This window comes from Entelurus aequoreus, linkage group LG07 (assembly GCF_033978785.1).
Source record: "Entelurus aequoreus isolate RoL-2023_Sb linkage group LG07, RoL_Eaeq_v1.1, whole genome shotgun sequence".
NCBI classification, from domain to species: domain Eukaryota; kingdom Metazoa; phylum Chordata; class Actinopteri; order Syngnathiformes; family Syngnathidae; genus Entelurus; species Entelurus aequoreus.
Window position 1 is genome coordinate 41,735,680 of NC_084737.1, and position 25,898 is coordinate 41,761,577.

Sequence of the window (25,898 nt, forward strand, 5' to 3'; positions counted from 1 at the left end):
GGTTTTGGGCTCTTTTTTTAGTTCCTGGTTGCACTTCCTTGTTTGGTTTGGTTTCCATGGTCACCCATTAGTTTTCACCTGTCTTGTCACGCACCTGTTTCACATCCTCATGTCACGCACCTGTCTCACGTTTTCACTAATCATGTCACCAGTATTTAAGGCCATTGTTGCCAGGCAGTCGGCCTGGCGACATCACTCTGTTCACCCTCATGATCCATGCTGCTCTTTTTTTTTGCCCCTCTTGTCATGTCAAGTTATTGTTCATAGTTTTTTGCCTTTGTGCTAGTGTTTGGTTTTCATAGTCTAGTTTTGTACTTCCGCCATTGTGCGCGCCTTTTGTTTTCATAGTCAAATTTTTTTCCCTCCGCTGTGAGCGCTTTTTGTTTATCCCCTTTTGAGCCTTTTTTGAGTTAATATATTAAACATGTCCTCACCTGCACGCCACGTTTGGTCCAATTCCTTTGCACCACGGGAGAACAAACCCCGCCATAGACCAAGTCTTGACAGTCTTCATCTGAATCAACATTTGTTGAATTGAAAACCTGCGACGGAAATCAAATGCATTCCTAATTTTTTTCCCAGGAATATTCCTTGACAATATGCATATTTCTCACCCTGCAAAATATGTCTCTCAATAATCTATATAGTAGATCATATATTAACCTTCTGTAAACGTGTAAATAAAGCAGTCGTTCACTTATCTATTTCAAAATAACACCAAAACATGGGTTAGTTTTATACTGGGATATTCCTCTGCTGTCAGATCAAGCACTAGTTCGTAATAATAATGGTAAATTATCCAGCCCCCACCGAGCGGGACAAGCGGTAGTAAATGGATGGATAAACAATATAAATCTATTCTGTCCATTCTGCAATGCGGGTCAGATGTCTTCTAAAATGTGATTTGCTTTTAAGATTCCCTCCTCCCTTGACAAATGATATCATGTATAATCGTGCTAAGACAGAAAATCATTGAGAAGCACTTCTTCAGATAAATAATTGAGGTTAAATAACCCTAACAATACTGAATAAAATATTTTTGCACTGAATGTTATGTTAACAGGACATCTTGCACTTTAAGTCACTTGATTTATTTTTCACTGTGGTTATATACTTTGTGGAATCACGTAAAACCATTCGCTTCATTTATGTTTCTTTTGTTACAATTAAAAACGAGTTAAAATGAAGTTTCCGAATCAACATCAAACTCGAACGTGTGGAGCAGATCATAAGCAATAATAGTTTGACTAGTCGACTGACCGAACAAATAATCGCTGACTAGTCGACCATTAAAATAATTATTAGTTGCAGCCCGATACTGCACTCGTAATACTTTATTTGCCTGCTTGGCTTGTTTCAAAGGAAAATCCAAGATAATTCTCTCCATGCTTTATGTGGCATGCAGTGTTGGGAATATGGTATCTCGCTCTGCCGGGAGCTGGCTTTCCAGTATGAGACGCTATACGATTACCAGAGCCTCAGCTGGATACGGGTAAGTCAAGTCATCTGTCAAACAAACATTCACAAGCTAATTATCTACCTGTCTGATTAAAGCATTTATCCATCTTGTGTCATTCCGTATCAGAAAATGGAGGCAGCATACTACGACAACATTATTGAGCAGCAGAGAATCGAACCCGAGTTTTTCCGAATGGGCTTCTATGGCAGGAAGTTTCCCTTCTTCCTCAGGGTAAGACTTTGCACGTTTAGTCTGGTACCATCTGTGTTGGCACGGTTAAGGTTCTGCTGACTTGGCTCCTCTGCTGCTTCAGGATGAGATAGTGTCACTTGAGTAAGACAGAGTATGCAGAAAATTTGCTCTAAATTCAACTTTTTTTAAAAAAGATGAGTGAATTCCCTCTCGTTAAAACATAATCTGTTTTTTTTGCTGGTATTGACTTTTCCCCTCACAGTGACAATTAAAGGTGCTCTTACTCCAGTTGGCCCCGTTTTATCTGCCTGTCAATTATGTAAACTCTGCCTCTTTGCAGAACAAAGAGTTTGTCTGTCGTGGCTATGACTACGAACGGCTCGAGGACTTCCAGCAAAGGATGCTGGGAGAATTTCCGCAAGCCATCGCCATGCAGCATCCCAACCAACCCGATGACACCATCATGCAAAGTGATGCTCAGTGTATCCCAATCACTGTCACTGATGATGCAATGTTAGCTTCTTCTGTGTCAGAAAGATAGTGAAGTATAGAATAGTTTGTCAGACCAATTAGATTTACTTTTTTAGGAATGTATATAACTGCCAAAATTGTTTTTTTATATATATATACTCCTACATTGTGTAAACAACATTGGTAATACCTACATGATCTAATGAGATGCAATAGAAGTGTTACGTTTCAGTAAAGCACAGTTTGGAACGTGTCATGGCAGTGTGGGTCTTGACCCCAGGATGCAGAGACAGCAGGCAAAGGGCAGGTAAAATGATTTAATAACAGATAACTAGTGCAACAAGGAAATGCGCAAAACCAGATTTAGCAAGCATAGGGGAAGCTATGCTGCATGGAGGTTGAAAACCCACAAAGCAAAACAATGAGGACATATAAAGCATCTTGATTGGCAACCAGAAACAGGTGTATCCCGATTGCCAATCAGAGACACGTGAGGGAGCCAGCACCTAGACTGGAGAAATGGTGGCAAAAGAAGACAAGCAGGAAGTCCAAACTAAAATAAGCGTTGGACAGGAAACAACCCAAAACAGTGTAACATAAAGTCCAAACTTATCATGACAACGCCAGCTGTATTTTTTACAGAATAATATCACTTGGGTTTTTTCATATGAGCCCACACAGATATATTTCCTGTATCAGCACATATTGGTTCTCAAATATACACATAACATTTATAAATGTGACACTAAAGATAACAAAAAGGCCAAAAAAGTTGGTCTGCTTCTTAAATTTTGATCCAAAACCTTCACTGTGGACAGGGGCGGAGTAGCACGATTTCTAGGGCCTCTGACTGACGGGGGTCCCCAAATATAGGATTTTGGGACATCAGCTGGCCACGGAGGCACCAATGTTTTTTTTTTAAACTAATGGGGCACAGAATTCCTCACGGCGCATCTGCCCTTTGGTAGGAATATTGTAATTGTTCTTTGGAAAGCTTGCATATTTGAATGCTTGAGACAGTTCAGAAGATGCCTGATGGTATACATTGTGGTTGACTGTGCCCATGTACCATATTTTGTGGGCTATAGAGTGCACCAGTATTTAAGCCGTACCCACCAAATTTTTTATGAAATAAATATGTTTACCTATATGAGCCACAGATATACCGATCTGAAAGATTTTGTAAATGTTTATTTACATACCTTAATTGTTTCTAAATGGTGTCTGTAACACGGCAGTAAAACGGTTGATCAAACAAAACAGAAGTCATCGTCATGGACCCACTAGTTTCGGAAGCTAGCTCTCCAATCAGCGAAACAGACTCGATAACTCCACGCTGAGGTTTTGGTGAATTTACAAAACTGAAGCAATCCAAAAAGAATGCTATTGTAAGTTAATAATACTAAGACAGACACTTGTAAATGTGTTAGCATATTTGCTAATGCTAACGACGCTAGTTTGATTACATTACGATAGCACTTACAAATATGCATGAAAACACTCCTACAGACATCACACATCGGGGAGAACATGCACACAGAAAGATCCAGAGCCTAGGATTTTAGTTATATTATAAATCTTACTTGGAATGATGAATGAAGAATCCATAGGAGTAGAAAAAGCTATGGACGAATATTTTCGGTACAAGGAACAAAACAGGAAGTACATTGTCAACCCGCAGCAGCGGCAGTGAGCGAACTCGTCCAGAAGATTGCGCCATAACAGTTAGCGCAAACAATAACGCACCTTTTTCCATTGTGTCTGTCGGTGGTCTATGAAAATAACTTTTTAAATATGTGCCGTTACTGTAGAAAAACCCATAAACTAGCCACACCCTTTTATAAGCCGCAGGGTTCAAAGCATAAGAAAAAAAGTAGTGGCTTATAGTCTGGCAAATACAGAGCTTGTATATTATAGTATTAAATAGTTCTATAGTGTGTATTTTGCGTACAAAAGGAAACAAAACATGTACTGTATGTCCATCAAGTGCCATATTCTCTTCCTGCCTGTCAGTGTGCTCCTTGACGCTTAGCTTGTAGACTTGCAGATCTACGCGGTGACTCCGGTGTCAGACATCTCTGATGTGCCTCAACTGGAGCGTGTGCCCGAGAGGATCAAGAGCTTCTACCGCATAAACAATGTCAGCCGCTTCCACTATGACAGGCCTTTCCACAAGGGCCCCAAGGACCGCGAGAATGAGTTCAGGGTACGGTGAGGCAACCGTGACACTGATTGAATTTAGATGTTGCAACGCATCAAACAGGAAGTAGATCAGGCTGGTGTAAATGACTCGGTTAGTGAAGGTTTTAATGACTCGGTTAGTGAAGGTTTTCCTGTCATCTGACGCGCCTGAGGCCCCCTTGTGGTCACCATGGGCAACATCCGTCTCCGTGCAGCTGTTACATTGGTCATAATTGTGTGTGTGGCAAGAGGACATTTTAATCGCAGAGGAAGGAAGGAAGCTGTAAATAATAAAAAATAATATACATAGATATTTTCGCAATAAAAATACAGACTTGATAAAAGAACATTCAGTTAAATTACAACCATTCTAGTTTGCAAAAGTGGATCATTCAACTTTTTTTTTTTAACATGGCATTGTTTTATGAAAGCAAACGAATAAGCTGATATTTCACCACTAATCGGTATGCATTATCAACAAGAAGTCTGCTTTATTGTCACAGCCCGACTTTTTCCTTACAGCTCATCAACCTGCAAGTGTTTATAGCAGGGGTATCAAACTCATTTTAGATTGGGGGCCACATGGAGAAAAATCTACTCCCAAGTGCGCCGTACTGGTAAAATCACGGCACGGTAACTTAAAAATAAAGACAACTTCAGATTGTTTTCTTTGTTTAAAAATAGAACAAGCACATTCTGAAAATGTACAAATCATAATGTTGTTGTAGTTTTTTACACTTACATGTTGCGGTTAATAGTATTCTATCTTTATTTGTCGTTATTTATACTTTCTGAATAAATTATGTGATAATGTTCATTAGTCAACTCATTGGTATTCATTTTCAATCTATCAAGATAAAAAAATATCAAAATCAAATTACAGGATGTTATTTATGTAGTTTGCTCATTTTCCTCGACTGGTGCACTAACATAATGTGGTTTATTTGTATTTTGTACATATGTAGCATACTCTACAAAGATACAAAGAATTGCTATTGCGACATCTAGTGGATACTTTTAGAACAGCAGTTTCTTTCATTCAAAAATGTCGGCTCATTTTTATACTTAGCAAACTCATCCCGCTGGCCGGATACAACCTGATCAGGCCCGCGGGTCGTACGTTACACATCCCTGGTTTAGAGGACCAAACACTACACCCTAGTTCAGTGGTTCTTAACCTGGGTTCGATCGAACCCTAGGGGTTCGGTGAGTCGGCTCAGGGGTTCGGCGGAGGTCAAAACACACCCGACTCATCGTGTAAATAAAAACTTCTCCCTATCGGCGTATTACGGATACGGCAACAGTAGAAGTAGACTGATTTGCAGGTGTGTAATTTGTTGTGAGTTTATGCACTGTGTTGGTTTTGTCCTTTTAACAAGGTGATGTTCATGCATGGTTAATTTTGTGCACCAGTAATAAAACATGGTAACACTTTAGTATGGGGAACATATTCACCATTAATTAGTTGCTTATTAACATGCAAATTAGCTCTTAACTAGTCATTATTAAGTACTTATTAATGCCTTATTCGGCATGGCCTTATTATAACCCTAACCCTCTAACCCTGGCACTAACCCTCTAACCCTAACCCTAACCCTAACCAAATAACTCTAAATTAAGTCTTTGTTACTTAGAATATGTTCACCTAGTATCCAAAAAACTCTAAATTAAGTCTTTGTTACTTAAAATATGTTCCCCATACTAAAGTGTTACCAAAAACATATAACTTTGTCTTGAATTTGAAAAAAAACAACATTTTATTTTTCACTAAAGAAGGGTTCGGTGAATGCGCATATGAAACTGGTGGGGTTCGGTACCTCCAAGAAGGTTAAGAACCACTGCTCTAGTTGTATCCGACACAGTGGCCCAAATATGAAACCAAGAGCTTTTCACTTCAGCTTTCGCTGCTATGACCGACATGTCTGCTTGAAGGGATGATGCCTATTTACACTTTGTTACACACTGACCTCAATGGTGATGCTCAATGCAAATGAAGGGGAACTCACCCCTTGTTGTCTGCTTGCATAACAGAGCCTTTGGATTGAGAGAACCACCATGATCCTCTCACGCCCTCTCCCAGGAATCTCCCGCTGGGCAGAGGTGGACAGGAGAGAAGTGGTAAGGAACACCATTGCATTTTGAACACCTTTTATCATGGTTTCATTGCTCATCTTTAATCATCTTTCAAATATTCACACTTCAGGTACACACTTGCACAATACAAGAATATCTTGAAAAATTCAAAAATTTAACAATAATTATGCATAAGACAACAGGTGTTGATTTAATATGTTTGTATTGGTGGTTGTAGTTTGCAGTGATCTAGAACTGCAGTGGAAGATACCAAAATACTGTAGCTTATTTATCTTTCAGAATGGCAATGGCTAGTTGGTCATTGATTAGTTAGTAGTAATGGTTAGTACAAGACTTTAGTTAAAAAATAAATACTTTTGAAATATTTAGATATTCAAAAACTTCTCCATTGTACATCTCAGTGTTTCGTAAACTGCATATAGTCTCGAGTTGGTTGTTCTCATTTGAGAAAAAAAAAATATTGCAGATTTTTTATAAGAAATATTGTTTTATTTTGTATGTTCAATAGCTTTATTAATATACATTATATTGTCTCAAAAAGACCCACATAGAGGGTGTCTTGATTAATATACAAGCCTCATTTTGGAAAAAAAAAATATTTAGCTGATTTTTATAAGAAATATTTTTTATTTTCAATAGCTTTATTAATATTCATTATACTGTCTCGAAAAGACACACATGATACATAGAGGGTGTCTAGAAGAATATACAAGTCTCATTTAAAAAATATATATTTTGCTCATTTTTGAGAAATATTTTTAATATTTCATTTTCAATAGTTTTGTGAATATACATTATATCATCTAAAAAAAAACATATTTTCTGAATTTTGTAAAATATTTTTAGCTTTATATTTTCAATAGTTTTATGATTTAACGTTGTAACGTCTCAAGAAAACACAACACAGATGTCTAGTTAGACAAGTCTTATTTGTGGGGGAAAAATATGTTGCTGTTTTTTGAGAAATATATTTTGTTTAAATTTTCAATAGCTTATTGAATATACATTATATTGTCTCAAAACCCATCACGAATGATGGTGTGTAGTTGAACACAATATACGTCTTATTTTGGAATAAACATATATGATTCAATGCAGTTCAACACCACTGCAAACTACAATCACAATACTACACATTAGTTAAAAAGATAGATAGATAGATAGATAGTACTTTATTGATTCCTTCAGGAGAATTCCCTCAGGAAAAAAACTGTGACATTCAAAATTAAGCATTATTATTTTTGTAAAATATGTACATTTGATTAATCTCTTGTATCAAGTCTTATTCAATTTTGCAATTCTATCTATTTAACTCTGAGGTAGCATCCTCTCGATTTTAAATCTTCTATATCAGTGGTTCTCAAAGTACTACCTCAGAAAAAACGTGGCTCTCCGAGTACTACTATGACTGACATTAAAATACACTAGCATACTAGGCGTAAGTATTCATTAAAAAACAACACAGAGGTTTAATTTAACAAGTATGTTTAATATTTTTGGCCACTGTAACATTACACACAGTTTGATCAGTAACACTTTGTTTGAATATAGGAAAATAAAACACTGTACCACTACATGAAGCTGCGTACCACTGGTGGTACATGTACCACAGTTTGAGAATCACTGTTCTATATTTATACTTACAGGTTGAGGTAAGCCCTCTTGAAAATGCCATTTATGTGGTGGAGAACAAAACCCAGGAGCTGCGGACTTTGATCAGCCAGTACCAACACAGACAGCATCACAGCAACATCAATCCGCTCAGCATGTGCCTGAACGGGGTCATCGACGCTGCAGTGAACGGAGGCATTGCCAGATACCAAGAGGTAGATGTGAAGGACAGGGCTGATGGGTTTGAATGACAAGTTTCAGCCTCGAGTTCTCTTGATCTTCTGACTCCTCCCCGTAGGCGTTTTTCGATAAAGAGTACATCAGCAGTCACCCAGAGGACACAGAGAGGATCACGCACCTCAAGGATCTGATGCAGGAGCAGGTCAGACTGAGACTCCATTGGCTCGTTCACAGCATGTGCACACACTTTTGATAACTTCAATTATGTAAAGATTTTCTTAGTTGAATCTGATTCGATAGATTTTGCCCATCTTCGACGATCAGTCAAATCTGTGGCGATACAAAAAAGAAATATACTGCCTGCTCAGTGGCCTTGTGGTTAGAGTGTCAACTCTGAAATCGGTAGGTCACGAGTTGAAACCCCGGGCGGAGTCATACCAAAGACTAAAAAAATGGGACCCATTACCTCCCTGCTTGGCACTCAGCATCAATGGTTGGAATTGGGGGTTAAATCACCAAAATGATTCCTGAGCACGGCCACCGCTGCTGCTCACTGCTCCCCTCACCTCCCAGGGGGTGGAACAAGAGGATGGGTCAAATGCAGAGGGTAATTTCACCACACCCAGTGTGTGTGTGACTATCAGTGGTACTTTAACGTTAACTTTTAAACAGATGGTGATATGTAGTAGTGTATATTAAATTGGTCAATAGGTGTCAGTGACATCACATGAATGTGCTCCAACACAAAAGTAGTGGACTTGAAGTGGGTGTGGCATGGATGATTGTTTGGCGCCCAATAAAAGACTTGATGGAGGATTCTTCAGTCAGCAGATGTTAAAGCAGCATAAATCTACTGGAGCCTATCCCAGTGCACCTTGGCACTGGACAGGTGAAGTGACAAACAGGTCACTTCACATGCCAGAGGCTGTTCACCTTGGAGACCTGCTGCGGATATGGGTACGGCCTGGCGCGAGATTTACACCTTCTCCCCCGGATTTTCAAGTGAATTTTTCCAAGTTAATCAATGGTACTATTTAATGGTACTCAAGTAAGGAATACAGTTTTTAATTGAAGTGAACAAAACAAAGATCTCATTTGCAATTTTCCCTACCTCAAAAAACGGCTGAAGCCGAAACTAAGATTTAATGTCTTACTCTCTAAAAAGTATTTGTCTGCACACACAGATATTTTACTGATATTTAAAGAAGACATAGTGAACGCGAACAATGTATCGCCCAACACATCTGCTGTACTCATGGGGCACCAGCAGGTATTCATTTGCCTCCCTCCCGTGCAGAGTAAGGGAACATCAGAGGATTCGACTGCAAGGTTGATAGTCAAATTAGACTCCTCTAATTGAATTGTCAAATCGACTATTTGATTACAGCCCAAGTATTTATTTTTCTATGTTGAGAAAAGTGTGTGTGCCACACTTTGAAAACTTTGGAAAAAGTCTTAATTGTGTTCATCATAATCCAAAACAAAATCTAACTTTTTGACATTTAATCAAAACAGAGCTGTTATCTTTTTAAAGGATGACAGACTGGTTATTATGATACTGTATATTGCAGCTGGAATAAGCTGCAGCCCCCCGGGTCTTAAGGGACAATCGGCAGAAAATGGATGAATATTATATGTTATATTGGTGCAACGGATACCATATACTGGGGCTGTGCTATATCAATCAAACTCTCATTTTTTGTGCAGAATGACCACAGTTACATTGGCTCACATTAGGATAGGATAGTTAAAGTTAAAGTCCCAACAATATTCACACACACACTAGGTGTGGTTGAAGTTATCCTCTGCATTTGACCCATAACCATGGCAATGGGTCTCATTTTTATGACTCGGCCAGGGTTTGAACTCACGACCTTCCAGTCTCAGGGCTGTCACTCTAACCACAAGGCCACTGAGCAGGGATAGGGTAGGATAGACTTTTATTTAGCCTACAAAAGGGGAATTACGTTGTTGCAATGTAGGTTTTTACATACAGCAACAAAAGTTAGACGTAATGAAAAACATAAACATAGGAATAAACACTACATATTGCACATTAATGTAGAGATGTATGGGTAAAAGATAACATAAAACAAAAAACACAAACATCCGCATTGCACACCAAGAAAAAGATCACAGTAATTATATAAGTGCATTATAAAGTATTCTGGCTATGGGTAGAAAGGACCTGAGGTAGAGCTCCTTCTTGCACAGTCTAATGCTGAAGGAGCTACTTAGGGCCTCCACAGTGCTGTACATTTGGTGAGAGGGATTGGACATTATGGATGTTAACTTGGTCAGCATTCTTCTGGCAATGCTGTCTAGTGGGCAGCCTCGGACAGGGTCAGCTCTCTCAATCAATCGTTGCCATTTTTTGATTTCCTGCTACAGGTGAACATTCTTGGAGTGGGTCTAGCTGTCCATGAGAAGCTGGTGCACCCAGAGATGCGTCCCCTCCACAAAAAGCTAGTGGATCAGTTCCACATGATGAGGACAGGTTTACACCATGTGAGTTGCTGCCCGTAGAATGTTTCTTTTTTCTTTTCTTTCGCTAGTATTTTTTTTATATAAGTCACAATGAATGAATTTTCCAAGTATCAAAGTATTTTGTACTACTTGCATCGCTTGAGCAGTGTAAATATTCAGAGTAGTATATCTTTGGGACTCAGCAGGGTATGCCTGGCACAGAGCGATTCGGCCCTGCTGGCTGCTCGTCCGTCAACTCTCCCAGAGGAATCCTCTCCTCCCACAACCACATGAGTCCTGAGAGTTTGCGGCTCATACACCGTCACAGGTCAGCTGCTCAACACATTTTACAGGAAATAACCTACAAGTACATCCATGATATATAAGGGTATATAAAAAAAAATGTATTGCATAGAATGTGGTGAAACAGTATGATTTGAAAGTTAGTCATCAAGATAACTAAAACCATACTTATGTAAATCCAAATAGTGTCTTATAAACGACTATTGTCAACTGTGTAAGCGAAATAAAGTGCATTCCCATTCCCTCACAATGCTCTTGAGAATAGTCTATTTTTAAAATAGGGACAGTACATACTAATGAACTTATACACAACATGTAAATATGTCCGAGTCTCGCTGAAGTTTAATTCCCATCTGTTGTCCCCAAGCAGGTATTGCTATCTCGCAGCACAATACCAGAGTTAATTAAATATAGAATATATATTTACACTGTACTAGACATATTAACATTAGAAGCCAACAAGGTCATTCAGGAGGTGCTGCTTGTTTATATTTGACAGAAAAATTACACTTTACACTTAAAATAAACAATCAGCGGAATCGACAAGAATGGGCGAGGTCATATCTTTTGTCTTTATGTGCATTATTCATGGCTCAGTTGGAAAAGAAAGTGCAAAAGTGAATTGCACAAAATCCCCATAAAGTGCAGACATTCATTGCACATAGCCCTACAAATATACCGAACAACTTGTATAATTTGTATAAATAAGTGGTTTGTGTAAAAATTAAGACTGTGAAAAATAACAAAATAACCTGTAATTAATCACAAAATATTATCATATTAATCATGTGTATACTTTTAGTTACCTGAAAGTCGTCTAGGGTTGTTATACTGCAGGGCTATTCAACTACATTATGATGAGGGCCGTAGTTTTAATGGTCCTAGGGTTCAGGGGCCGAACATCGAAATGTGGATGTTTCGTCAGCAAGGGCCTCCACGGGTTATATTCCCTTGAGATCGCGTTTACTTAATTGCAAAGTAAACACGTCGACTTTCACACTGCGCTGTCAATAAATTCATTATTCTGCTCTCGCTACTCGTTTCCAGTGTGTGCAGCTGGACAGATAGTTAACAGCACAAAGAAACATAAGCTCCATGTTCCCTATTTTGAATCATTGTCCTTTTTCAGTTTTATTTCTTCACACTTCTTCCTTCATTTAGTCTTTATTAAGACTGAATATATAAACATAAAATACCTTACAAAAGTATAATGTCCATTGTGTATTTTGCATAATTGTGTATTTTACATAGATAAATAAGAAGGTTTAGTGTTAATGCATCCACACAATAAACTACAGATGTTTGCGCGTATAAAAATGAGACAACATCAGCAAACATTGCACACAATGCAGAAGGAAAAGCTTTGGCAGGCCGGATGTGGACCGCGGGCCCTTACTTAAATAGGCCTGTTTAACGGTCAGTGATCAGGTCAATGCGCACGTCAGTGCAAAGAAATACACCCTGACTGGACTTTAGATATAAATACATGACGTGCATTCAAGTAAAACATTTTTAACAATGTTCAACATTCTGACAATAAAATTGCATTTGTGTCATTAGGGTCCTTTTCAAGCTAATTTAAATTATGCAAGCGAGTAACCTGTGATTTAATCCAAATTTTAAAGTGTGATTCATCTAATTAAAATATATATATATATATATATATATATATATATATATATATATATATATATATATATATATATATATATATATATATATATATATATATATATATATATATATATATATATATATATATATATATATATATATATATGTATATATATATATATATATATATAAATCATGAGTAAAACTCAGTGGCGGGCCATGCGTTTCCCACCTAGGCCTTCAGTGATGTCCGACTTCATTAATTACCTCTCAAAATACCATAATTGATGTCACCACATGACCATTGCTGGATAAATACTTTACAGAAACACATTTACACACTATTGGGCATTGAATCACCACCAACAGTGTACATAACGGGTTATTTTCTGGCGCATTTAAAAATCAATAAACCTGCATCAACAATTAAAACATATCTTATGTGGTACTGTCAAAATTAAAATTGCAAAAAACATATTAAACGTGTTGTGCTGGTGAGATCGGGGGGTGCGGGGAAGTTGTGTGCATGTAGCGTGCTTAGTCTGGCTAAATACACACAGTGTTTTTTGTAATTGTTGTTTGGTAAGGAAGGTTTGATTTGTATTCTTTGCTTGGTTTGATAAATGTTGGAGCAGTTTGCTTCATCAGGAGGGTGAAGTCGCTCTGTTTAAAGTGTTGGATTTAACTGTGTTGGATCATTGGCTGCTAGTGAGGGCATAGGAAACGGGGCATTTTTCTACCAGTAGATAGCGTTTAAGAGAGTGTTTTGCTGCTAAATTAATAATATATTGATATTGGGTATGGATTTTAAATATGTATCTAAATAGGTGGTTAATTGGTTAGGTATTTGCATATTGGGTTTTCTGCTGCATTTATCTATTGTGTTTCTGGGGTTAAATGTATTTTATATGTATCTTGGTGCATTTATGTTGAGACAATTCATTTAAAATCTGTTTTAACTTAAAGGGAACATTTTCTTGTACTTGTTTAATTGTTAAGAGTTTGATAGCCTAATTAATAATTGTAAATTATGGTATTGATAATTGATAGATTTTTTACAGCATGTTAATCTTGTGGTGTTTTGTCCTTAAAGGTTTTTCACCTAAAGACAGCTAAAGTCTGCTAAAGTCTGCTAAAGGCTGCTAAAGGCTGCTAAAAAGACTGCTAAAAAAGAAGCTGTTTCTTCGTGTTGCAAACTAAAGGAAAATATAAGGAAAAAATCCAGAAGCCACATTCAGCATTGGTACATCCCTTCAAGTGTGGGATAAGCACAACGAAAAAAGCAAAACACTTGACAGTTACCTAGCTCATAACATCACTATATATCTGGCTTAGACCATCTAGAAGGCCTGACTGACAACAACTTGTGATCTGGTTGGCTATCGCAACTGTCTATCACTGTATGTACCCGTTTACTTTCAGTACACAGATGGCAGCATTGTTAATTCTGAAGGCTTCAAGCAGATTTGGTACAGCATGGCAACATAAGCAAGCTGAATTCTGATTGGATAAAAACTCTATAACCTAAAAACAACAGCGCCGGAAGGATGGAAAGTAAATTAAAATTTACTTTTATCTTTAATAATGATCATGATTTCTGGTTATGTTAGGCCAGCAGAGAAGGCCTTGCTGGCCCTGACGGCACACCACTGGTAAAACTGAATAAAAATGTTCGGACGACATTCAAATCTAACTACTTGTGTCTCCTGCAGCCCTCTAAACCTCCAGGGTTCGATTCGTCACTCGTCCTCCTCATTGTCCTCCCACACTTCGAGTGAGACAGGAAACTTTGCCATAATGACTGACGGTCTAATGGGGGAGCACCCTGAGGAGACCATACACATGCAGGTGGGGCTCCAAATACGAACACACACTGACAGGCATTTTGATGCATTTTTACGCTGCATTCTATTGCGGTCTCAGTGAATACAAAGGAATTGACCTCTGTCAAGAGAGGTTTCTTGTCAGCGTTTTAGCCACCGAACCTTAAGGGATTTTTTGTCTGTTGAGGAAACAACCATAGTGATTTTGTATGACACGCTAGAGGAGTGGCGCACAGAGTGTAATCTAAAATGTTTTTGTCTGTTACTTTTTTTACTTATTACTAATGAGTAGCTCCATTTCATGCACCATTTTCTAGTTTGGTCTTTTCAAGTGTCTTCGATTTTGCTTTGCAGCCGAGCCCCTCGTCCTCCAGCCTGAGCTCAATACGTTCCAACTCCTCCCAAGTTATTAACTCGGCTCCCTCGAGTGCCAGAGGTATGTAACACATGTGGACAATACAACTCTAGTATAGGCTTCATATCTTTTAAAGAGGAACTGCATTTTTTGGGGAATTTTGCCTATCATTCACAATCATTATGAGAGACAAGGAGACAAACGTAAATTTATTTTTTTCGCTTTCTAACATACAAATTGGCTCTTTCCTGGTGGCTAGCAATGCAGCTAATGGAAGCAATCGATTCTAACGCTAAAACCAATTTTTCTAGCATACTAACACGTCAGCGTGCTACGGTATTAACCGTAGACGCTAATTACGGAAAGGGATAAGCTAGCTTCTACTTTAACACGAAACACGTTTGAATTTGTAATGCGCAAGACTGCGATAGTTCACCAAATTTTAGTAACTGAAAAACATGGACAATCATATTACAGTATCTGTAAAGTATTAGCCCACATTTCATGTTTTGTTTGTACACAGCTACCCAGACAGTGTATGCACTGTAGTTGTAATAACACCAGTGTTGGGACTAACGCGTTACAAAGTTTCGGCGGTAACTAGTAATCTAACGCGTTATTTTTTTACATTCAGTAACTCAGTTACCGTTACTACATGATGCGTTACTGCGTTATTTTACGTTATTTTTTTATGTAGTATTGGCTAGAAACAGAAGATCTGAGTGTGTTTTATTGGAGCGCTGCAGTGTCGTCCTTCTGATTCTTCTTGTGTCACAAGCCAGAGGTGCGCTCTGTGTGTGTCTGGGTGTGGAGAGAGGAGAGGGGAAGGGAGGGAGGGAGGGGGGGGGGGGCGTGTCTGTTTTTACTAACAACAGAGCCACAGTCGACTCGACTGTCTTAAGATGGAGATATTCTCACTTCTTTTTTTTTGTGGAGCACAAAGAAAAGAACATTTTAGTTAAATGTAAGTTGTGTCTTGGATCAAAGATCCCGTCTACTGCCCAAAGCAACAATTCAAATCTGCCTGGTTAGGCTTTGTGTATGTCACGTGTGCCTTCCTTAGGTGAAGCCAGGTTTACAGCTATGTTGTTATTATGCTGTTTGTTACTTATGTATGTTATGTTGCAGCTATTTAAAATAGTTTTGTCAATTTGTTCCGGCCTGATATAAATTGGCCCTTTGAAACATATCTTTGTCTTTGTGTGTTGTATGTAGACCACATTGCTTAGCAGAGTTCAGTGATGCAAATACATGTCAAGTTGATCAACAGATTGTATTATTCTCCAGTGCAATAACAGTACTGAAATGAAGGCTAAAAAAGCATTAATGGGAGCTTTTTTTTTAAAAAAAGAAGGGGGAAAAAAGTAACTAGTTCCTTTTCACAGTAACACATTACTTTTTGGTGTAAGTAACTGAATTAGTAATTGAGTTACTTTTGAAATAAAGTAACTAGTAACTGTAACTAGTTACTGGTTTTCAATAACTAACCCAACACTGAATAACACGCATGACGTGCTGCGTGTATCATGATCAATATTAAAGTGACTTACTCGATAGAGCCTATCGAGTAAGTCACTTTAATATTGACAACCATCTATCGGATAGACGGTTGTCTGTTTGGTCCAGCTGGCTGGGGACTTTTTTTCCGGTTAATTATGGGTAAGCACTCCATTTATGTCGAAATAACCTGGTTCCACATTTTACAGCTTCGATTCACTTTAGCCTCACTCTATCGGCTTCCGTCTCCTCCAACGTCTCACTCTTCCTTCCTGCTCAGTTCTAGAAGCAGTAGTTCATCCTCCATAAATTCAGATGAAAAAAAATAAGGTTGTGAATCTTCATTTGTCCAAAAATAGTCATCTTCGTTTTCTGTTACAGAGTCTACTATGATTAGAAGACACATGCCTTAGTATCCAGAAATAGAAACACACTTTGTCGGACGTGCGCTGCTATTGAAACGGAAATAAATGCGCCGGAAAATGTGTTCCGGCATTGATTAAAATGATCAAAATATGGTAAATATTGTACATATTATATATTGTAATGAATGTGTCTGTTACTACATTATATAAAGACTTGCAGTGTGTATATAAAACATTGATGGAGGGTTTTGAAGTTGTCTTAAAGGGCTTTGAAGGCTACAACTGTGACTCCCATTAGCAAACATCTTCCAAGCGTTTTTTTATCATTTCAAAAATCCCCCTTAAAAAAACGTGTCTTCTGCTCTGTCATTATGATTGTGAATGATAGGCAAAATTCCCCAAAAAGTGCAGTTCCACTTTAACTTCCGGATTTGTCTATTAGTGGAAATGTGGAATTTCTGTTTTAATGGGTAGAAATGAACAAGGTTTTTATGCTAGAATACCATGTTTCCTCAGTTTTCTATATTGGAATGACAAAAAGACGGCTACAAGACAGATTAGTGGGGAGTAAAAATATTTGGAAATAACCAACTATTCTATGTTTACACATTTTTTGGATTTCGATTATAATGATCCAGCCAGTCTATGAGCATATGGAATAGATCATTTACCAGACACATTACGAAAAATAATACGGATATAAACAATTAAAAATAATGTGAGACTTTTTAGTTTTATTAAATTCAAGCCACAAAATGCACTGGATTCTCTGAGTTTTTCTAGACTTATCTGCAAAAAGTTTTATGTGTTTATAATCAACACTGCCAATAGGTGGTGTTACTCCCACATTGGTGTGTCTTTTCACTGTTACAGGTTGGGACTCCCTATTGGTTGTACTGTTGGTTTTAAGCTCACATGGTATACTTTCAAAAAATGTTGCACCCCTGATGAAGGCCAGATGGCTTAAGCGTGTTGGGGCTTAAGGTCAATTAAGACATGCCATACCTATTATTCAAGGCATTTTAGCTGAATTAGAGTCTCTTTTTTTTCATTTGTATTCTCTTTTGGGATGTTTAAATCTCAAGACTTCCATGACTCTTACCTTTGCAGGCTCTCCATCATTGCCTGACAAGGCCAAACACAACAGGGAAGTCATGATACTGCTGCCGTCTCATCGTGAGAGGGCTAACAACTCCATGTACTACAACATGGCTGAAAATGGACAGGTAGGAAGCAGTGTTTTCTGTAAAGTCATGAACACAACAAGAACATGGGTGTTGAGACAGATTGACTCTTTTTGTTGATCATTAAAAAAGAAGCACTTCCTACGATTGTCTTCTCATTCCAGAACAACCACATGCAACGTGCCTTACTGCAGCAAGTTAGCCCCTGCAAGCCGTGTGTCGATCCTCACATGACTCTGCCGGAGAAAGGTGAGTCGGTGACACCCGAACAAGATATGTTTTATTTTCCGAGCACGTGGACATGTTTATGTATCCCTCTGCAGTTTTTCCCAACGCTCCCAGCAGCTGGAGCTTGGATGGAGAGAACAGGGAACATGTGTCCTACATGCCAACTACTACTGGAGGGGTAATTATGCCCCCTGTCCCTCCCAGATCCTTCCCACCAGGTATATGTCTCTTTTTACTGCACAATTTCATGATATACTGCACTGCACAATGAGCATGCACTTTCTTGCAGCTCATTTTGGCTGAAAAATAAAAAAGGATGCACAGGATTTTTGTTTCATTACATAACTTCTCCCTTTTAGGGCACTTCCTGATGCACTGTGATGCATTTACCCACCAGAACAGCGACCCTCCACCTGCCCTGCCTGTACGCTCACTTCGAAAGGTACAGACGTTTTGGGAGCATTAGTATGTTAATGTTAACCTGACTCTCGTCAGATTCTTGTAGTTGGCTGAGCTCCACACAAGGATCTGGGACTTCTCAATAAGAGATGTATTTCAGAAGGCGGGGCCTTGTAAAAAAAATCATTGTATGTGATTGGATAAACCACTTGTCGGTTATCTTGAATGACGTGCTACTTCAACCACTCACATCCAAATCAAGCTGTGACACTGATGAGAGCGACGCTGGGAAATCCTAAACAGAACAGCCGACACATTGGATAACGACAGAGCAAAAAGTTAGAGAACTTTTACTGAAACAACGCAGCAATTTTGGTAGACAATCGATGTCACAAAACAGTTTTAATAGCAGAATCAATGTCAGCACACGACTCCTTGCTGCGTCGCTTCGGCGCTACGTCACATCCATGAAATCCCGCCCGGCGATCCTGATTGGTTCATTATTTTTTGCTATTTTGAAGGAGTTTGCAATGCCCTCGAGCCCAGATCCTCGTGTGGAGCTCAGCGAACTACAAGGATCTGGCGAGAGTCAGGTTATGTGAATGTACCACCTGCATGCTGTTTAAAGAAAGTCCTTTACTTCTAACTTCATATGTTGGAATTAAATAAACTGTAGAGTAAATATATATATATATATCATGTTTTGAAAACAAAACAAAAATAAATCACATAGCACATTCAAATTCTCAGGGCATCCAATCGATCGCAAATGGATTGTTCAGTTTGTCTTAGAAGACCTTTTGCCGCTCATCTGAGCAGGCTTTGTGAGTTCATTGCTCATAGACTTAGATTTGCCAGATCTAGTCTCAATACTAGACATTCAAATATATTTGGGTAAACTCACATTGGGCAAATTATGCCAAATTTTTTATTTTTTTTTACTGTGGTCTAACAAGCATGTTACACTCTCCTGGCTATGACAAAATGGAAACAACTAGCAAAGAGTGTTCTTTACAACAGAACACTAAGGGCCTGATTTACTAAAGGTTTGTATTAAAACACATGCAAACTTGATAGCACACGCAAAGCTGATCAACTTAACGTGTGGAAAGTGGATTGCGTCTTTTAAGTTAGCAGAAAAAGGTGTGCAATCTATTTTGCGTCTACAGCATGTCATCATTAATATACTGTATGCATTGTCTTCAATAATGCAAAATACATGCTGATCATCAAAACGGACACAACACTCAGAGGAGAAGATGTATAGATATTATACAGCAAACGCAATGTGATTTATCAACACTCATCGTTTTGGGAGTGGTATTTTGCGTTTTATTTAGCACATTCAAAAAGGACATGCAAACTGACACAGAACGGCTGTGAGAGAGGAGTGCTCGCACTGCAAAGACACACAATGGATAGAGAATCCTCCGTCCTACGTGTACGTTTTAACATATTTGGGTAGTCCGAAATTCAAAAAAATATTAAACACATTAGCTGCGTTTCCATTACCCCTAGAAATGTGTAAAACATAAATATCGCAATAAGAAATTGGTAATGGAAATACCCATATTTCAAAAAGAACCTCTCAAATATCGCTAGAATTTTTTTATGCTCAGAGGTGGTTTTTCAAATGTTTTTCAATATTTAAATGTGTTGCAAAAGTATGATGGAAACACTTTTTTCGCATTGACAGCGCACCTAAATACTGGACATGACGTGTCAGTGAATTCCTCGTTCACAATTCTCTCCCAAAAATCCCTTATTCGTGGCCGCTGCCATACGTCAGGACGTTGCGTCTGTGTGATCACCCGCTGCCTTTGTCTTCTATTGACAATCATAGCAGAGCAGTGGCTGCAATTGTAATTGTAATCACAGCTCCAAAACCATGGAATCGCAAAGCGTCCATCTTCCTCAAAGTGGAGTCTCTCAGGACGAGATTTTACGAGAATTTCGGCTCATAAACAAATAACCCTTTATTGGAAACACCTAAAAATTCACGGTCGCAAATGAATTTTGTCAAAATTTTTTAAATATCGCTTTTATTTTTCGAAAAACTGCAATGGAAATGCGGCTATTGTCTACTCAACATCATTTTATAATTTCATAGTTGCCAGACGACTTAAAGAGGCCCTGTTATGCAAAACTTTTTTTGCATAACAATTTGCAAAATATTTTTTACCTGTTGTTGTGTAGTTGGGATCTGCATGAGTCACAAACCTTTTTAATTAAACAATGGAGGCATTGCAGAGATATTTATAAAATAATCTTGACTCCCTTCCTACTTTCAAACGACGCTCCTTTTGTGACATGGTGCCACAGTGACGTCTGCGGGTATCTCTGTATATGGTATACATGTACCCAGAGTGCCTTGTGCGTGTCCGCCATTGTATTCCGACCAGTCAAAAAGCCCTTTTTTTCCATCCTCGTGTTATGGGGCATCTTGTGCTGTTGCCATTCCTAATAAAAAGAACCGTATAGTTCTAACATATATCTGTCAGTAGATTCAATATGGAGGCGCCAAAAACTACAACAAAGTGGTGGGGAGAAGATGCAGTTGAAATGGAGCCACGTAAATAAGACCCGCCCACAAATAGGCGTCTTCTGAAGTGACGATCAGAAAACTGCTTAAACAGTCTGTAAAACATCATGTATGCAAAATTTGGACCAAGGAACCATCATTACATGTTATGTTGGCCATAAGGAAGTTTTCTAAATGTAGAATAAAAAAATATAATATGACCCCTTTAAGGGGCTGATTAAAACAAATTCAATTGATGTGTTTTGGTGTCATTTAATATATTTTTAATGACATTTGTTTTTTCACATAGAATATAGAGTATATTACTAACATATATCCTTTACCTACAGTATATGATCAAATATTTTTGAAATATAAATTTTTTGCCTGTTGAGCACAGTAGTGCAGCCTTCCTTCCATGCACTTTCAGCGGTAAAAAAAAGAAGACAAAAAGTGGTGTCAATATAGATGCACTGCACCACTGCTTCTAAAGTGCTCATAAAAAGTGGCAGATGTCTCCTGCATGTTTGGAAACATAGCAAAGCACCACATGATAACATGAATGTGCAGTAAATGAGATTGTCTCCGTGGTGATGCCCATGGTTCACAAAGAAAATCCTCATATAAATAAAGCGGTCTGCACCACTTTTCAATTGCACACAGTCTTAGTAGATCACATGCAATACGCCCACTAATAGTAGACGCTATTTTATAGATTGCGCACAATATTTAGTGCAAGGTATTTACAGCTTAATATATCAGGCCATAAGTCATGATGGATGATTGGCGGACGCTCAACTTGAACGTATTAGAATGTGATTGTTGCTACCAAAGTTTATTAATGAAGGAAGAAGGGAGAACGGACGCATTTTGGCTTAAAAACTAAAGATAAGGGTTAAGTTATAACACTGAAAAGCCCTCAGAAAGAGGTGCTTTAATACATAGCTAGCTAGCTAGCTCGCTAGCTAGCGGCTAACGTCCATCGGCCAACGACAATGTTTTAGCTACTTCTAAATCACTAATCCTGGTCTCCATGGCAAGTACGTTTCTTACAAGGATCATCCCTGCAGGACGAGCAATAGCTAAACATGTTTCACTACACACCGTAGCTCACCGGCATCAAAATGTAAACAAACACCATCGGTGGATCTACACCTGACATCCACTGTAATGAGATCAAGTACAGGCACGTATCTAGTCGATACTACTATGATTACGTCTATTTTTTGGCATCACAACATCTTTCATTTTTTTAAATGTATATTATGTTTATAAACTCAGGAAACATGAGGATTTTGAATATGCCCAATGTATGATCATGTAACTACTTGGTATCGGATTGATACCCAAATTTGTAGTATCATCCAAAACTAATGTAAAGTATCAAACAACAGAAGAATAGGTGATTATTACATTTTAACACAAGTGTAGATAGAACATGTTAAAAGAGAAAGTAAGCAGATATCATCAGTAAATGAACAAGTAGATTAATATTTAATTTTCTACCACGTGTCCTTAATAATCTTGACAAAATAATAGAATAATAAATTATACAATCTGTTACTGTATACATCAGCACACTAATTAGGAGCCTTTGTTTGTTGTACTACTAAAAGACAAGTTGTCTTGTATGTTCACTATTTTATTTAAGGACTTAACTGGGACGGCGTGGCGAAGTTGGTAGAGCGGCTGTGCCAGCAATCGGAGTGTTGCTGGTTACTGGGGTTCAATTCCCACCTTCTACCTTCCTAGTCACGTCCGTTGTGTCCTTGGGCAAGACACTTCACCCTTTGCCTCTGATGGCTGCTGGTTAGCGCCTTGCATGGCAGCTCCCGCCATCAGTGTGTGAATGTGTGTGTGAATGGGTAAATGTGGAAATAGTGTCAAAGCGCTTTGAGTACCTTGAAGGTAGAAAAGCGCTATACAAGTATAACCCATTTATCATTTATCATTTATAACTGCAATAAGCAACATATGTTTAATGTACCTTAAGTTTTTTTGTTAAAATAAAGCCAATAATGCAATTTTTTGTGGTCCCCTTTATTTAAGAAAGTACCGAAAAGTATCGAAATAATTTTTGTACCGATACCGGTACCAAAATATTGGTATCGTTACAACAATAGTCCAGTGTGGGTGCCCCCCAGAAGGCTCCATGATGTGAAAAGCCAGAACATATATCGTAATGTAATGTCGTATTATGCAGTTATGGCACGCTAACATGCTGCAACACCAGTGCAGTGTAGTGTGACTGCGGGCCATGACAGGAGAAATCTTAACGCCCGGAGGCACAGAAACTGGCTGGTGTGTATTCAACGTCACGTTTGTCATCATTTCTTAACCTTCACATGGGGTCCATTTAGGCTCTCTTGTTTGTCTTTACTAAGAGGCAATTGATGAAATATGCTCAATAGTGCAGTCAAATATCAGATCTCCAAGGACCTCTTTATCATGTGTGGAACTACTGTTTGGTATTTTTGTTTTATGAATAACACATTTAGGTTCACAATGATAAAGTCATAGTGGCTCTTGAGTGTTGAGCAATGTCTACCGCTTGTCTCTCCCTCTCCAGTCTCCGCTCCACCCGATTCCTGGCTCGCCCACCAGTCCACAGTCAGCTTTGGGGGGTAGTAACTCCACCCTGTCAGGCAGCGCCAGTAGCGGTGTGTCCTCCCTGAGCGAGAGTAACTTCGGTGGTCAGTATCCAGATCCCGGCCCCATCAGGAACGACGCCTTGGAGCCTCTTCCCAGCCAACTGTGGTCACCCCCCGAGGAGTACCTGTCCTCACCCTACCTGCACATTCACTACGGCACACCGGAAGTGGACACGGTCGACACAGTTCGGCCCTTCCACTACCGCAGCCCGGCCTCGCACCCGCACTCCCACCCGCACCCTCACACCCACGCTCACCCGGGGCTTGACAGCCACTCTCACGGGCCAGTGCCGCACCACTACCTGGCCACCCACGGGCCTCATCACGTTCCCTATCGCAGGCCTCAGCCCCCAGCTGTGCCGCCTAAGCCCTACCTGAGGGAGGGCTGCATTCCGGAAGAGGATCTTCAGCCTCAGCCCATCCCGCTGCCCCGCAGGATCTTCCACTCCCCCCACGGCCACAGGGACGAGCAGGGTAAGCACGCCTGGGAGCAGTGCATCAGCGAGGAGCATGAGGAGGCGCAGTGATGGCAAATCCCGTTCAGTTTCCCGTTATCTGCACTGAGTTAAACTTGCAGAAAGAGTCAGGCGGTGTGTTTTAATTCAGTGTATATGAGGGCCAGAAAAGGAGTGACCCCTGTGGCCTCTTACATGTTATTACGAATAAATATTAGCAGTAATGAAGAGGGCAGAAAAAAGACATTGATTGTACACAGTTGTACAACTTGTCTGTGAGCATGTTTTCCATTTGAGAATAATACGACAACCATAGCGACCATGGTCAGTCCCGTGCAGGATGAAGTCACCACGCTGCTTCAGAGGGTTGTTGATTCTCTGCTTGAAATGCTTCGTACACAGGAATTCTTATATTGATAAATTTGCTACATGATAGTGTTTCCAAAAGCTTACTGTCATTCTGTTTTTTCGAAACACTGTTAAGTGCTCCTTAAGAGTGGCTCATGTGAAGTGGCGCACGCTCCGCAGGTGGTGAAGGTCGGAGCTGCATCTCAAGGGACTAACTTTTCTCCGTCCGCACCATGTGTATGGAGACCCACGTGAATGTATTCAAAATGATCTATTTGTACAGCACACCTCAATTTACAGACCTGTTTTTTGTTGTTCAAGTGCTTTAATTTGAGTCTTACTTGAGGACCTATAGCAGATAAGTCGAGAGAGAAGGCTCAGAGTTGACAGGCTGTCTGGAATGAATCACTCCCAAAGCTGTCATGTGATAAGTTCCTCATGAATGAAGGATGGAAGGACTCTCCACTTCACACCTCAGCTACTCTCTCTCTCTTTTTCTTTCTTTCCCTGTTGTCCTAAACTATATCAGACCATGTCAAGCAGTGAGGGCTAAACCTGGACGCTGACACAGTCAAGCCCCTGACTCACTCAGTGAGTGTTGGACTCGCCTACTTGCCTTAAGTGCAATCTCATACAGTTTGACCTCTCATCTAGACTCTAAGCCCTCGTTTTTGTTAACCCCTGATGGAAAAATATACCCGCTTAGTGAAGTTTTATTATTTTTTGCTTTGCAGCATTTATTTCTTTGTCCTCTCTTCTCAATCTTGTCATGTTATGTGAAAACTAATCGTGTGTGACTGAAAGCCCAACAGACAGAGAACACATGTTGTTTCTTGCAATGTTGTGTGTAGGAAGGAGATATTCTACTTTTGTGTAGGTTGATTTTTTTTTTGGCAGGTGGAGGCTTCGTGTTACTGTACATCACACATTTCCAGCTGACTAGACAACATCTATTTTTGTATATGAGATCATGCGTGATGTGAGCTTATCACAAAGGGCCCTCGTACTGCACGTGTTGCTGTACTTTGTATGGAAATGAGCCTAAAGGTTAGATGGAAACAAAACATGTGAGTATCCACTGTTGATGTGATGGCACTGTGGAATGAGGTGATACTCACAACAATTTGCATTTTTCAATGTAAATTCTGTTACTGTACATACAGCTGTATTGTGACATATTTTTGAGGATTATTGCAGACACCCCGGACAGATTTATTGTTTTTGTGTATATACATGTACTCCAGAGATCAATGTAATTGATAAATATCTATAATCAATGTTTGGAAAAGAAAGAATTCATTAGACCGTGGCTGTCTCCAGCATTCTTGACTATGAGTCTCATATAAATACTTTATACACTTTTCAATGTGCTTTCCTGTACATATGGTGTTAGCATGATCGGACAGTGTTTGGTTGTAAAAGTGGTTTTCCTACTCCCATAACTGCTGTGGTATGGAATTCATTAACAATACCAAACAATAAAGACAATCTTTTATCAACA

General features: G+C 39.1%; 1 protein-coding gene across 4 annotated transcripts in view; it reads left to right on the plus strand.

The window, feature by feature from the left end:
• The window catches only part of LOC133653886 (dedicator of cytokinesis protein 3-like), a 151,722-nt gene extending 125,824 nt beyond the window's left edge, over positions 1–25,898 (plus strand). For 2 of the 4 annotated variants that reach the window (XM_062053696.1, XM_062053699.1), the window contains 16 exons: positions 1,406–1,492; positions 1,586–1,690; positions 1,992–2,133; positions 4,162–4,328; positions 6,335–6,421; positions 8,044–8,223; positions 8,307–8,390; positions 10,580–10,696; positions 10,840–10,982; positions 14,284–14,419; positions 14,749–14,830; positions 17,722–17,837; positions 17,960–18,044; positions 18,119–18,241; positions 18,383–18,465; positions 23,513–25,898. In XM_062053696.1, coding sequence (XP_061909680.1) covers positions 1,406–1,492; positions 1,586–1,690; positions 1,992–2,133; positions 4,162–4,328; positions 6,335–6,421; positions 8,044–8,223; positions 8,307–8,390; positions 10,580–10,696; positions 10,840–10,982; positions 14,284–14,419; positions 14,749–14,830; positions 17,722–17,837; positions 17,960–18,044; positions 18,119–18,241; positions 18,383–18,465; positions 23,513–24,121 — 2,346 coding nt within the window. In that variant the 3' untranslated portion in view covers positions 24,122–25,898. The remainder of the gene's footprint in view (positions 1–1,405; positions 1,493–1,585; positions 1,691–1,991; positions 2,134–4,161; positions 4,329–6,334; positions 6,422–8,043; positions 8,224–8,306; positions 8,391–10,579; positions 10,697–10,839; positions 10,983–14,283; positions 14,420–14,748; positions 14,831–17,721; positions 17,838–17,959; positions 18,045–18,118; positions 18,242–18,382; positions 18,466–23,512) is intronic. The other 2 variants (XR_009826784.1, XM_062053697.1) reach the window with 2 other exon arrangements.